The sequence below is a fragment of the Trachurus trachurus genome (assembly GCF_905171665.1).
Source record: "Trachurus trachurus genome assembly, chromosome: 16".
NCBI lineage: Eukaryota > Metazoa > Chordata > Actinopteri > Carangiformes > Carangidae > Trachurus > Trachurus trachurus.
Genome location: NC_139902.1, coordinates 6,314,832 through 6,330,979, shown reverse-complemented (window position 1 = coordinate 6,330,979; position 16,148 = coordinate 6,314,832). Strand labels below are relative to the sequence as shown.

The 16,148-nt window shown below is 40.8% G+C and overlaps 1 protein-coding gene across 1 annotated transcript in view; it reads left to right on the top strand.

Annotated features, from left to right (window-relative positions):
• plcl2 (phospholipase C like 2) overlaps positions 1 to 16,148 on the top strand; it is a 39,898-nt gene continuing 23,750 nt past the window's right edge. Inside the window, exon 1 of the mRNA XM_083990156.1 lies at positions 1 to 265. Within this exon, the coding sequence (XP_083846282.1) occupies positions 14 to 265 (252 nt within the window). The 5' untranslated portion in view covers positions 1 to 13. The remainder of the gene's footprint in view (positions 266 to 16,148) is intronic.

The window sequence follows — 16,148 nt, the reverse complement described above, 5'->3', positions numbered from 1 at the left end:
GCTCGAAGTGCCTATGGCGGAGTTTGGGAAGGACAGCAGCCTTCCTCCATTGAGTCTTGAGGATACGGCCGTGCCCAGCGACGAGGCAGCTGGCAAGACGCATTGCGAAGTGTCGGTCTTGAATGGAGACTGTGGGATATCGGAAAACATGGTCGGCTCGGGATCCGTCGTCGCACCTGGCAGCCAAGCCGGGGTGGAAACCGCCAACACCTCTGTCGGAGTGGATGGCAAAAACGAAATACCACGCAGGAGCAGCATTATCAAGGTAAGCCCTCTAAGTTAAAGTATCCGTGTTAAATCCATTCATTCATGCGAGCTGCCCCTGCATACCCACAATGAAACACAGTGTTGGAAGTTACAATGCGAAGCCCTGCTCTCGTTTTTTTTTTATTAGTCTCGTTTGAGTGCATCATTTTATAAGTCACCTTGCCTGTAACACAAGTGTGCATCACGTTTCCAGTGAAGTAGGTGATATTCACATTGCAGGCCAGTAAAAAAAAAAAAAAAAAAAAAAAAAAAAGGATCTCCAGAAGCACATCCTGTACTTGGGTCTGAATATTATGCATAGAATTTGAACAGCAGAGCTTCGCCTTATTCTTGAATCTCAACAGTGTGGCAGTGATGTGTGTGCCTGTAGAGGCGGGATAGGATAAGATGATCTATGTTTCCAGAGGGGTGTAATAAAGTGTTACAAAAGCAGATGACAAAGCATCAAACAAAAAAGCAGGACACTATTGTCAGATAAATAACATAAACAAAACTCTTACATGAAGAGCATGTGGTTGAAAGTATATAATGCTCATTATACCAATGATGTATAGTATGTAGTCTAATATATATTGCACTAATACAGTGTTATAATGTTTGCATATACGTAGGTTTAGAAGTGGTCAGATTAAGACTGCTCATGAAGTCTGTTCAGCACAGCAGCAGATAATGGTTACTGGTAATTAGATGGGATGCAGTGGCCACTAAATGTTTTTTGTGTTGACCTCATGTATGCACAGACTAATGAGAGTTTGCTTCAACATTGTTATGGTGTTGTTACACTGCCAGTTGAATATGAATGTAGTGGAGAGTAATAGAAACACCAGTGTCCTTGAAGTCAGAGAAAATCCCTCAACTAAACACTGAGGTGTTGCCCTGCCTCGGATGCTGCGATCCTTGGATGCTCTCTGTGTTTCAGAGGGATGAGCTCTATGTACAAAACAAACACACCTCAAACAGATTAATGTCTCTAAACTCTTTGGCTGACAGAACCATTATGATTATCACTTTCACACTGAAGCTGTGAACTGAAGTCTCTTCTGCTCATATCCTGCCATGGGCGTGGGACATATTTCTTAAGGGGCACACCAATAGAAGGCGATGACACTCAATCGCAATGCAACATTTCACCGTATGTTGTAAGTGTCCAAGACGTTTTCTGTAGCTAATGTCAGCAACTTTGTAATTTAGGTCTTGGCTCAGCTGCTGTAGTTGTCATAACAATGTCAGTCATAAGACTGTAAAGGAACTAGTCTGTAGATGCTAAAGGAGCGGTTGCTTGGCTATAGTGAACAAAAGGATCATTATTCTTTACAATGTCATCATTGTTAATATTAAGTGTACTCTACGCCTACAGAGCATTTATCATAGCATGGGCCACTAATGGTTTCAGGAAGAGATGTCATAAATGTATTCCTCCTGTGTTGATGTTTACATTTGGCTTTTAGAGGTCAGTAAATCAGTAGTCAGAGTCAGGGATTTAATTCCCTCCAGAGCCAGCTAGATTTTTTTTAAAGCCTGAGCTGATGTAAGGACTTTGTTGAGAGGCAATTTTTAAATGACACCGTCTCATGTGAGCAAATTTGGTGGCTTAATCCTTCATTATCATGTGCAAAAATCAAAGCCGTGATTAGCTCTATTACGTGATAGCTCAGTGAGGTTTCCCTGTGCACAGTCTCTTCTCACTGGCAGGTTTTGCAGTCAACGCACTCTTGGCACATAGTGGGTGTTGAACTTTGACGTGGCCTCTACCTGGAGATCGATGGGGATATTATCGACGCTTCTGCCTTGTAAAGTTCCAAGTAGTGTCTCGCTATACAAGGATCTGTTTTGGTTCCGTGCCATTGGAGTGGGATTTGTTTTTCAGTGGGATGTCCTGTCAGCGATAGACACTGTTGAAACATGCAGATTACTTGATCAAAACTAGTTTTCTTTGGAAGACGTTTAGGATTCAAGTAAAAACTTGTAGTTGCAGAAGTTTCAGAGGAAGCCCCCTTTTTATATAAACATGTTAAAGCGATCTGGTCGTTTTGGCTAACTTCTTGTCAGCCGATGGAGTTAGCAGTCCCCGCCCTCGTCCCTACGCCACATTCACGCGCATTCCTTGGCTGCACACACAGAGAGGACCGCCCCTTTATGCCGTTCTCTCTCCTCATTGGATAAAGGTTGTAGGATACAAGGAAAGTTTTCTCCTCGGCTTACAGCAGAGCAGAGTGACTGACAGACCCGTGTTTCAGACCAAACACTCTATATAAGTCATTGCTGTCAGAAGATATAACTATTTAAGACTTATATTAACACAAATATTCCGCTTACTTCTGCTTTAATTTAAAAAATGCCACATGGATGTTCCTGTCCAGTTTACTCAACTGGTCCAGAGGTTTCCATGTGGTGGTCCAGTGCCAGGGTATCCACTCGGACAAGAAATCATTCTGAAATGCTCACTGACCCAAGTTCAATAGCCGCTATATCAGATGATATAATAAAAAGCCTTTATGACGGGGGGCCTATGAAACACATAGAGAATCGTTGTGAAATGATTTCTGTGGTGTTGGCTGAGCAGCACAGCTCACAGATGGATAAACATCTAGTGAGTCACAGCAGAGATGACCTCCAATATGTTGGAGCTAAAATGAATGTCATGTTTAGTTAGCATAAAAAAAGTGGGCTCTTACCAGAAAGATGAGTTCTTTATAAAGATTTCCTTAATACGTGATAGCTTGAAAGTATTCAATGTGCTACATTGATGCTATTCATACACCAACAAACCCTGACGTAAGAGTTTCAATTCCGAATTGACTGTCTTGAAAGTGATTTGGACTTCACTGGTGTTTTTTAAAAGGTGATATGAAAGATGTGAGCAGCGTTGAAAGTGGACTTGGATGGAGAAAGTGAAAACATGATGTCATCCCTCATTTTCTGCTCGTGTGAAGTAATTTCCCATCCGAGGGCTATCAAGCAAATCAAATATTCAGCAAGCCGCGCTCTTGTCTGCATGCCAATATTTTGGGTGAAGGCAGTTGTTTTTGCCCCTGACAGCTATGACTGATCGAGTATTGCTCTGAGACTTCGGTTGTGAAGGGTTGGACCGGTGTTAACAAGGCAGCCCCGTTTAACACTGTCAGTCAGGGCCCTCACTCAGTTCTTGTTAAACAACTCCTCGGGTGGTGGGAGGATGTGGTCGCAACAACACCAACCGCATTCTCATAGTAACAGCAATAATGCTTGGTGCTTAACAACGGGTTGACTTCTGTAGAGGGTTCTTGTCGAGCGTATTTCGAGGTGTGGGTGTGGGCACGGGCTAATTGTACCTCCACGCTCGCATCTTGAAACCTTTCCTCCAAAAACTGCACGTGCAAAAACCGAAACCTGCTGTTGCTGGCTGGTAGTAGCACTTTTAATTCAGCAGCTGGCTGAATGCCGAGCTTAAAAATCTACACTTACCCTTGCTCTTAACTTTGCGATGATGATGCTGTGTCAAGAGGCAATATGTCCACAGAAGCTCTTCTGAACCATCCAACTCGAAATTCATGTGCTCAGTATATTTTAAGCTGTTTTTGTAAAAGAAAAAAAAAAAAAAAAAGGTTGCCAAATATACTGCCTCCATGTCGCCCCCAAATGAAACACAGAAACTCTCTTTTGGGAAGAGTAACAGACTTTTTCTGGACATGCTGAGCATACAAATTACCGCACAATGGAAAAGATTGTTGTGCAGCAAGAGTGGTTAGAAAATTATTTATGGATGTTGTTATTCCTTGGAAACCATTTTAACTGACATTAGTTAGAGTTGCCCACAACATGTGACCACATCCTCTCCAGGAAAGATGAAACTACCAGCGTTTGACAGCCACCTACTCAAGGTCTGATAGTCAAAGAGTTTGGGGTGGAGTCATTCTCTCATTTCTTGGAAATTAAATGATTAGCATATTATACATTTCCTCAGAAACTGCTGCACAGCTACACGTCAACTCTTTATCACCTTTGTTCTGATATTCACATTTAAAGACGTGTGCAGCTTTGTATGTAGAATCATAACCGTCCATGCCTTTTAATATGTCAAATGAGTTAGTTAAAGTGTTATATTGCAGACAGAGTGTTGTAAGTTTAGGTTATGCTCTGACTATGTGATACTAAAAGGTCTATGTATAGCTAAAGTGACAGATGATGTGTTTACTTGTTCGTTTTAAACAAGGCCTTCACCAGTATAAATTGTAACCATGTTGTGTGTGGGTGGCCGGTGGCAGGAAAAATAATGACCCATGGCTACACTTTTCTTCCCACCTCACTTCTCACCTCAGATCGTCTTGAATAAAGAGGATATTTCCATTGCTTTGTAAATAACACTTATCTCACAGCTCTTGTAGGAGAAGAAAACAATCTCAGCTTGTGATATAACCCTGTTAAAGGGAAAACAATATGGCATTAATTATGGTGGAACAGCAGGCAGCGGTGCGAGTCCAAACAATACTAAGTCAAATAGATTCCCCCTTTGAATTTAATCTCTTAAACATTTTTAAAGGTGAACTGGCGCGCTGGTGGTAAAGAGAGAGCATTCATTTTGCCTGTCTGTCTACGAATGCCTTCTAGTGAATAGGAACCGTGCCAATTCATTTTGAAAGAGCAATAGGGAAACTCCAATACTCGGCCAGCCCACAGATGGTGCAACTTAATCACTCAGTCAGTCAGTCAGTGACAGACACATGTGTTTACAGAGCTGGCCCTGCTGTTGTGATTCAGCAAAAAAGAAAATCTGTCATTCTGTGCCAGATGACAGTGGCTCTCTCACATCTGCAGACCTGCATTTACACATGACACTGACCATTTTAGAAGAGACTTCCAATATCTTTAAGATACTACCTGTGACAGGTTGTGGATTCACCGTGAATGCCTGGTATTTACTCTTACTGAGCACTTTATTATAAACACCATACTACCGGTAATTCCACAAGCATTGCTTAGAGACACAGCAACAAACATTGTACCATTCTGCTTTTCTACCACATCACAAAGGTGTTGTATTTGATTAAGATCTGGTGATTGGGGGGTTGATGTTTGTTTTGCGACATGGTGAATTATCATACTGGAAGTAACTGTTAACCGATGGTAAACTGTGGATTCGGGGATGTACATGGTTACTAACAATTCAACAGCGATTGATTGATATTAAATTGGGCTTCATGATATATGAAAAAGAATATTACAATTATTTAAAGAGATTTTCAGATGGAATATTGTTTGTTTTTATTTTATTTTGTTAGGTTGTGTACCAAACTTATGATGCTAACATTTCACATAAACGTTACTGTATAATACATTTGACCTTAATCTGATAACATTTCAGATCTGTATATTGCAAGATATTGCAGTCGGCCACATTGCAATTTTGATTTAATTTTTTCGATTAATTGTGTGCATCCCTAGTATTAAGGGGCCTGAGGTGTTCCTTGAAAACATTCCCACACTACTGCAGCACGAGCACCAGGAGCCTGGGCTGTTGACACGAGGCAGGTTGGGTTCATGGTGGATTCATTCTGTTGATGCCAGGTTCTGACCCCACCATCTGCTGTCTCAGCAGACATTCAGATTCATCAGATCATGCTGTGGTTTTCAGTTTTCAACTCTCAACTGAAGTGAACCTGAGTACCGAATACAGCCAGGCAAGCAAGGCTAGACATGTTATCCACTGCAATGTTTTTCCCACAAATGTTCTCCACAGCTGCAGCGCTTGGTTATCTGAGCTACCATAGCCTGTTTGGCAGCTTGATCCAGTCTGGCGATTCTCCTCTGACCTCTAACCTCTGACCTCTGACATCAACTAGGCCGTTCTGCAGAGAAAATTGTTGCTGGCTGGATGTTTTTTCGTTTTTGGCACCATTCTGAGTAAACTTTTATGAGCAGAAATACTCAAACCAGCCCGACTGGTACAAACTACCACGCCATGGTCCAAGCCAGTGAGATCACTTGTTTGTCTGATGTTCAGTGAGAACACTGAAGTTCCTGGCCTCTATCTATGGGATTTTAAGTAGAGAATGTGAAGCTAAACTTATTTATAGAGCACTTTTCGTTGACAAAAGTCACAAGGTGATTTAAAATATACAAAATATAACAAAGATCAGTGCACAAACATGGAAAATACATATTCAAAATATAGATACAATAAAAATGCACAAGAATGCACTATGCTGGGCCATTAAAGTGCTTTACAGAGCAATAAGCAATTAAAACCAGGAGAAAGGAATACTATAAAAACACACTGCATAAGAACACAGTTGAGAATCCAGTTAAAAAGAGAAAAGATTATAAGTATTGCACTGTTGCCCCTGCTGATTGGCTGATTTTGATATGCATATGTGTTTTAGGCACACCTTCCTTGAGGTAAAGTGTTCTAGTTATAAAATATCCTGTCACTTTGAATATGGTCTCAGTATGTCTGCTATAAAGTATGTTAAGTTTTTTTTTTTTTTTTTTGTTCTGCAAGGTTGATGCTAATGGCATCACAGGGGTTGCATTCCGCATTGATTAAATGTGATAAATAATTACTGTAGTATATGTAACACGTCGTACATTTGTCTATGTAACTACCTTCCCTGGAATGTGCACTGTAAATGTACAGGCATTAATGTCCAATTTCGTGAGATGCAAAAGGGAACTGAGGCAAGGAAAATGAACTGGGGAAAAACAATTTTTCCTGAAATGACTGTTACTGTAGCCTCGGGCAATAAAGCTAACTTTATAATATTCACAATGTGTGAATATGTTCAATTAATCCCCCTTAAGTAGGAAAAAAAAAGGAAAAGAAAAAAGTTAACTGCACGGTGTCCTTTTTAGCAGTGGGTGGCCTAACGTTTTCCATCAAGAACTTAGTGATGGAAACGTTGTTGATACTGCCTAGCATTGTCAAATTAATTATTCATTGTGTCATTCTAGAAACCGCCACTTAAGTGTTGCCACTGACTTTCCTATTGTCATACAGCCTAAATCTGCCAGGAACAGATTGTTGTTTAACACAAATCCACTCGCACTTTCACAGCAGAGAGGGACTTGCTGAACATATCTTTGAGCAATGTGGCTTGCACTTGGCGCTTGAGTGCAATCCGGTTGCCCAAACCAATGCCACCAGCAGTTGATGGGGCAATTTATTTAGGGTCTTTCGACAGCCATCCTTGATACAGGGCCCTGCTGCTGTCGCACATTCGCCATGTGTTCAAGGCGACTTGCAGCAGCAGCGCTCAGTCACTTACTTGAATCATTGCCTATTCATTCGTCAGCTCAGGTGTCACTGATTTACACAAGTGCTGCTCGCCTCGCCCAGTTATTTCAAGGGTAGCTGAAATGACACGGCAGTGATTACAGCTCTGCCACATTAATGGCAGAAGTGGTTCTACACCCTTATGATGAGTTGTGTTAATATTTTAATGAAGCGCAGGAAGGAGAGTACATATTTAAAACATTTAGAGTTAAATCATAAATAATTATGCCTTCACATCACTGTCACATGTTAGAATTGCAGATTCAAGGCAGTGACTCAGATGTCAATAAGAGACATTTAATAAGCCTCTTGAGAGGAACCGCAAGGCTGACTGTCACTCCTACAATGTATGTTTAGGGTTTAAACAGTCCTTAGCTGTTCTGAAGTGCTGATGCATAATTAACACAATCCACACTATACTGTAAGTGTGTTGATATTGTCTTCTTCAGTGGCAATTGCTGTGAAATAGTGTTGCAACAATTTGTCAATAGTTTGAGGCATTTTTAAGCAAAAAATTAAGAAAAAATAACTGTTTTAATTGTCTCAACATAACAAGTGTTTTTCAGTTTCTGATGTTATATAAAATGTTTTATTGGGTCATCAAAAAAAAAGGAAAAAAAAAATCATTGGGAAAGTCCTTGTTAGTTGCTGCCCAACTGCAGACGAGCTCTTCACTCTCCATTGACTTCCCATATCATTGTCAACCATGAGAACATCTTAGTGTTTATCTAACACCGTTTACACTCAGTCCTCTCTCACTGTAATTTGATCTGTTTGACAGACTAGTTCTTGTTGACCTAACCAACTGTCTGTTTGAGGAAATCCCCAACTGATGTTCTGCCAAAGCCAACTTGTTAACTTGTTAACATGTAACGGCTATTCTATAGGCACCTTCTTCCACAGTGGGAGCCACATAATCAATGGCTGACTGAAGCTGCTGATCAAAATGATATTAAAACTGTTATTAACACACTCTGAGATTAACTGTATCCTTGAGGGAAAGTCTGTGCTGATTTGACTGAAATTAAATCAACCAGGTATTTGTTATTCCCTGTGCCATACAGTCTTATGTAACTGTCTGGCCTTAAGAGGTTTCTTTGGATGAATCAGTTAAGCTGCTGTTGCAATATTGACAATGTTGGCTGTGGAAAATCGTATCAAATTGGCAGCTAATAGACTGTGTTAATTTTACTCTGCCTCTCTCTCCCGTTAGTCTGCACTGTGACATGACAGTTATGCTCGATCATTCTCAAGTCCAGGTCTGATCAGAATCTGAATGTGATCGTTTTCAGAGCCTGCAGTGTTGACCTGACTCTCAAATAATGTGTAAATGTTTTGAAGTTTGACCTGCCTGAAAAGAGGAGGTGGCGTGTTCTTCTACATTATGCAATGCTCATCAATAAATGGATAATCAGCATTTCTAGTTACATTAAAGCCCAGTCTGAGAATAGTGTTTTTGCTGTTTTAGTCTAACTTAATGTGCTTACACAGTTTAGTTTAAAACAACTTAATTTGCAAACATTACACCTAAATTAAAATGTCGGTAGTAACCAATTTCATCTGACACCTCTGTGTCTGGTCCTCTTTTAATTCAAGACTAGTAGAAATGTAGAAGCTTGCTGTCTGAGACAAATTAGCCTTGTTTCAGTGCTATGCTGGCATTCTCACTCTCATTAGCAGGTGCTCAACATCAGACTAAGGTGGTAGGAAACAGCTGCTTCATATTCTGTGTTTTGAAAGTTTGAGTCTCACCCACACTAATAAGGCTCCTGATAGCAGTTCCACCCAGATAACACCACAGTATAGTAGTAGCATTAGTCACAGGTTGACTTTTATTGTAGTGGTTAAACCCAGAGGTGGGGGAACTGGAAAGCTCTGACATTCGGGCTTAACACTTAAAAGCTGACCTCAAACCTGAACTGGAATCATATGCTTACTAACTTTCTATTATATTATAAACTCTCTGATCCTCATATTTGTGTTACGTCCTTGAAATTTTACAAGTGAAATCATTTTTTGGGGGATTTTATGGGAAGATGACACACTGTTGAATCATTTAAGCTCTGTCTGAATAAAGGGTAGTATAGGTTTCTCTTTGGGCAACAGGGAATTTAGTTTTAAAAAAATGCTATCGTATTAAAGGGGACATATTATGGAAATATCACTTTTTGAAGGCTCTTTAACATATATTTGGGTGTTTGTCTTGCCTTCCGGCCCCGAAAATGTGAGAATTGACAAAAAAAAATCTGTAATGTTCAGGCTTCCTATGTAGAAATTAGGGCTGTCCCAATTACCATATTTAGATAATCGATTATTCGTGGACATAAAATCGATCATAATCGAAGCTTCGACCGGGGTGTGGGGGGTGTGTGATCGTAACGTCTGACGGGGTGGGGTGGGGTGGGGGGGTCATGGCGAACATAATGAATGTATGGTAAACAAACACTGCATGTCTCCAAAATTTATCAGGCTGATTTCCAGGATTTCAATGTAAGAATTGCCGATGAGAACCGGTGTCAAAAAGGAAAAAAAAAAAAAAAATCGATCACAGACTTCATGATCGATTACCATGGCAATGAACAAAACTTCGAAGCTTTGATTTTTTTTGGGTCAGCCCTAGTAGAAATCCACGTGGTTTTATGAGCTGTTCCCTCAGTTGTCTTCCAGTGATGTAACTAGGATTCGAATTTGCATAATACCACCCCTACCTGGGACTGGTAGAAGGGGCGGGGCAAGCAGTGGTTCATTTGCATTTAAAGGGACAGGCACTGAAACCAGCCGTTCTGAACAGGGCTGTTTAGAGAGGATGAAAAGAGCTGTGATGTTTGATCCTTGGGGTATTTTGACCAAAGCATGTCACAGACATGTCTTTAAGACACCTGGGAACTATTTTAATTTGTGGAAAAGGGGCATAATATGTCTCCTTTAAATCCGCTTTTGCAGTGTGGGGTCAGTGGTTCCTGACCCCACACTGGTCCTGGTTAAGATTACATTGGGGTGTCTGCATTGTAGGCAGAGAGCTATAGTGAAATGAAAAACTGGAAATAGCATTTTACTTGGATTGCTGGTTGACATTTTTCTCAAGGTCCTGTTGAATATTTTATTTGTGTCAGCCATAAAAATGTCCAAATCTTCTCTTATATCCGGCTTTTATCCAATGGCTGTGAAGCAGGCTGGGAAGGCTGTCATCATCGGGCTGCGTGTTTGATGTCAAACTGCACACACACGGGTCAAGTGCAGGTTAAGCTGTCACTGTCTTTGCCGTCTGCTCTTTGCCCAACGGGGAGAGTTGCGAGTCACAACAAAGACTGGTAAACTACTTACTGTATAACTGAAGCTTTTTTTTTTAAACTGCCTTTTATAGAGTTGTTTTTCAATTTCTCACAGGAGAAAATATGATGTGAAGCAACACTGTACATGAGAGTTTCACAAGAAAAGAGATGTGCTGATCTATGGATGCACTACAACTTAAAGGTGCCTGTCATACAGTTAAGAGTTACAGCAGGTGAAATTACAATTGCTGTGCATCACACAGAGCAGCAGACTGGTGAGAATGACACGTGGTCGTATAAAAGCTGTGGTCGCGGTTACAGATTTACTTGAACCTGCGTCTGTGGAGAGGTGTTTGAGACAAGGGAAATACATGAGCACATTCTCACCATTGCCCAACACTGTGAAACTTCTGTTTAAGCTGACTGTATTCACTTAGTGTGAGCATTAGGAAATTCAACGGATCTGTCAAATCCTTCACATGCTGAAGACCCAACCTTTGACCTGATTGTGTGCCATTGGGGTTATCTTTTATCTGCAGCTTATCAGTAACCACCAATCATCCAGAAACTTGAAACTAACTTTCTTGTGAAAACGTCAAATGAACAGGCATGACAAGGTGTTTAGTTATAAGCATCAATACAATTTAAAGGTACCTAATTATTTTACTGAATTAATAAATGAAGTTATTGTAACCGTGGCTAATGGCTCAATCAATATTTGAGGACACGAAAAGCTTTCTCCCAAAGCCTCAAGCCACAAAAAACTCACAGCTGATGATGTAGGACCTGGGACTGCTTCACAGTTTGCAGAAAAATGGTGGCGAACAATTAACTCACAACACCCAAGGCTATTTTTTTTTCTCTGGTTAAAAAAGTATATTTTCCCTTTTTCGGAGCTGAAATACTGCAGTAGAAAGCACATTCGAGTGTAACTTTTGAGGGAACATTTTCTAGTGTCAGCAAAGTCCTTGCTGTGGAGCTTTAGGAAAGCGATACTCACTCTGAGAAGTGGGACTGTTCCGGACCATATGGGCAGCACATTTCAAAGTTTTCGTGGTCTCTTTCAACTTGCTCGTGCTAATTTTGTTGCGTGCTCTTGTCACTTTTGCACATCCACACAGCAGCGTTATGCAACAGAGCTTTTGGTTTTAGGAGGTCAGACAATCAAGTGATTGAAAAAAAACCCAAAAAAACCCTAATGCACAACACCAAAGAAGCCAAGTGAATTTTTCAGTTACATTCCATCAACCAAAAACCCCTCACCATACATGGTCTTAATTCTGATCAGGCATTTGTTTCAAATGTGAAAAAAAGAGATAAGAAACAAACGCAGAAAGGGATTAATAGAACAAATAAAAACAATATCATAGTAAGCACAATGTGCCTTGAATGCACCACACATCGAGGCCCCTGTCTGGGTGTCAGTTTCTGTTGAGCTATTAGTGAGTGATAACTTCTAGTCACAACCGCAGTGTTCCAGAAATAGACATGTTACCCTCATTTATGTTTGTTCAGGAAACGGTAGAGCTTTAAAAGTTTACTCCCATGGTAGTCACCTCCTTCACACTTCATTTGACCAACAACTGATATCATATGGTACAGAACAGCAGCAGCTGGGCCTTCACCAGGTTCAAACTCCTGTGGGAATTGACTGCAGTGCACCTGGAGAACAAAGTCTCCACAAGCTATTTTAATCAGACAACAGGCCCTTGACTGTTTATTGTGTTGTACAACATTAATTCTGGAGCTTATAATGACTAAAATGTGCAGTTTGGTGTTGTATTTTGTCTTAAAAATAATCACACGATTGGTTTAATTTAGTGGAAATTTGTCTTTGGCTTCCCCCACACAAAATAACACTACACACAGACAAAACAATGCAAGTGGACAAGAAATAACAAATAACAGCAGACAAGGTAAAAAAAACAAAAAAAAACGCAACACTGTTGGACCTTGTAAGCAAGATAAGTGTTGTTTTTGCTACAGAGACGCCCTGACCAAATCAAATCAAACTTTCAGGACATTTAGACTGAGACAACAAGACATAACGAAGATGATCAGTTGTATATTCTTTGAAAGTGAAAAAGAAAAGCAAAAATTACTATTCCAGCTGAAAGCACGTGTCACTGATGGAATATCTGTCCATTTAAAGGCAAATTTAACCCTTTTTTTATATCATGCAGCCCTAAAAAATATACACTACTCACACAAAAAGTTAGGGATGTTTGCACCTAAAATGCACTATAATCTTTACAGGTGAACTTCATTTAACCTTCTCTAAACTGTTGAATGCACATGTCCAATTGTTCAATGTTTCAGTACTTCTTGAATAACATCTCTAACAAGGTGATTAACCACAAACATCACAAGCACCGTCTGATTTAGTGGTTCAATTGACACTGAACCACTAAATGTTCTGGTTCAATGACAATTTGTATCCAGTCCTCTTCTCTCTCCCTCTCCTCTCCACCATGTTCACATGTTGACATCATCAAAACAACACCTTGATCAAACTGATCAAGTTATTGAGACATTGAGATTTTTGTTGTGCTATAGCCACCACTGTTGTTAGCTTTTTGTTTGAGATAAAGAAATTACCATTACATCCTTCTATAAAGGCTTTCATGATAGAATATCACTGTAGCATTACTTATAGGGATATTCTTGTCAAATATCCCTAACTTTTGTGAGTAGTGTATATTCAGTATCTTCAGTGAAGGAGCTCATGTGGTGTCTTTCTTTGCCCTGATGGCGTCATCATCATGTGTCATACATTTTGTTGTGGGTTTGAACTGATGGTGCCAAAATGGTTGCAGTACCTGCGCTATTTCCTCTTCCTATCTATCGACAGTGAGGTTTCCTTGTCACTTGTTTTGTTCTAGTTTTTTGCTGTTCCTCCTCAGCGTTTTCTGTGTTCCTCTCCCATCCTGTCTTTCACACATTGGATTTGTTTTTATCTCAGCCTCCTGTGCCCGCTGAACCTTTCAGGTGGTGTTAACACACGTCCTGCTATTTAACGAGGCAGCTTGGAAAGACATTTCCAGTAGTTTGCTCATGCCAGAGATCTCTCAGCTAATTGTTTGGCATCACAATTGCTATTATGAAGAAATGGGATTGAGTATTTATTTATTATGGTTCAACGTGGTCATTTTTAATATGTTTTATGTGTCTCTAATTGTCAATGGAACTTATAGAGAACATGGGATTTAGGCATTACCAGTACTACAACTCAGAGGATGAGCATACTGAGCATCATTCACATGTGTGTTTATGCAAATTAGTTCATATAAACAGTGATGAGTTAAGATGCACAACTAGAAATATAATCATTAAGATTTGTAATCCTCCATCCATTGTCTATTAGGGATGGGCAATAATTATCGAATATTTGAATAGCCGTTCAATTGAAAATAATAGTCAAATAGTTTTGAGACTACAGTCTTGTCTGAAAAAATATCCATGCTCCCTACAGCCATCAGAAAGTTCTGTGTGAAACTCAGCGAAAAAGCGAAAAACCCTGCAAGGTGCAGTGCCGGAGGATATTAGTTTTACACCTTGTTTGGTCTTTTTTTTATTTTAAGTATATATATTTTTTTGGGGAGGCTTTTTCTCCTTTAATCGATGGTATAGCCTAGTTGAGAGAAAGACCGGAAATTGGAGGCAGAGAGAGGGGGAATGACACGCTGCAAAGGGCCACTTGAGTCGGGATTCGATACAGGGCTGACTGTAGCCTCTGCATATGGGGTGTCTGCTCTACCAACTGAGCTAAACAACGCGTTTGGTTTTGCACTCATTCCGTGACGAGGACTTAATTGAATGGTACCCCTGTGATGAGAAGCGGTACCGTTACAATAATCTCCAGTACTCATTCTCATTATAGTCATAGCTGCCATTATAGTCGCTGCTTCTCTGGTGCTGCTTCTCATTTCAAATGACGAAAGAGAGAGAGTTGTGTGTGTGTATGGGGGGGTGGGGTGGGGGTCGAAGAATAGTTGATTAGTTCCCAGTGATTATCGAACAGTGCTTTTGCTTGAAACGCCCATCCCTATTGACTATACTGCTTGTCTGTGCAGAGCCGTGTGTAGGGGGGGGGGAGGGCTGGAGCCAGTCCCAGCTGACATATGGTAAGGATGAGGTACACCCCAGACAGGTCGCCAGTGTGTCAAGGGGCAAAGCACACACGCACACACCCTGGCAGCTTAGAGTTGCCAGTAAACCCAGTGTTCATGTCTTTGGACTGGAGAGAACCCATGCAGGCCTGGGGGGGGGGGACATGCAGACTCCACCCATGCAGGCCCCAGGCTCAGGAACGGCGCCCAGAACCTCCTTGCTGCGAGTGCTAACCACCACCACACTGTGCCGCCGTGGTTTCTAATCAGATTCTTGAAATGAGTTTAAAAATTGTTCTACACGAATGAGTCAGGAAGTCTGAGGTAGTGGGTAGGTAGCATCTGGCTCTTCATCTAATCTGAGGACTGATGAATGGACATTTATATAGCACTCCTCTAGTCTCTAGGAAACCTCAGTGATGTATTTCAGGCTACTAAAAGAGCCACATTTGTGCCAGTCTGGTCACAGTATTTTGTTTGTGTCCACATGAAATTCCTCGCAGTGACTTGATTATTTATTATTGGGAACTGAGAGCGATCCTGGTGAAAGTTCCTTTGTGCACTGATGTGATTCAGGTGATCCACATTGCTTCTTGTCAGGGATGTAGGTAGAAAAGTGGAGCAGAGAGTAATGGGTCCCCTGTGATGCCCTCAGTTGTGCAGGCGGTTCATGACTGCTCACTGAGCCAGAATTAATAATAATAATAAAAAAAAGCAGGATTCAGCCCATTAGGGGATTCAGATTCCTACGGGATCTTCGAACAGTTGGATGTACTCTGTCACTTAGTCTCACTCTCCATCTTGCTTTCTCATCATCTCTTCCTGTGTTTGCTTCGCCCTCTGACTCATCGTGTGTGTTCTTCACTCACACACCCTCTAAAACACACACACCAAACTTATTGAAACGGTATGTAAAGGCATAAAAAGTTATTTCCCTCATCAGGGTGAGCCCAGCGGGATTTGCCCTGTCATTATCTCTATTATGAAACACTGTCAAAACATCTACAGTAATATCCCTTTTCATATTCCTCTGACTTGCCTTTAAAATGTACCACTGTGTTTCTTCTCTGAACACAACGAAAAAGAAAAATGAATTCAGTAATGGATAATGAGCACTGAAAAAATCTATTAACAATGAAACACAGACTGACCTCGATTCCCCCCGGTGCGTAAAAAAACCCCAAAAACAAATAGGGTTCCACAGATTTCAAAGAAGTGATGAGTAATAGCATAGCATGGCGTCGCAATGTG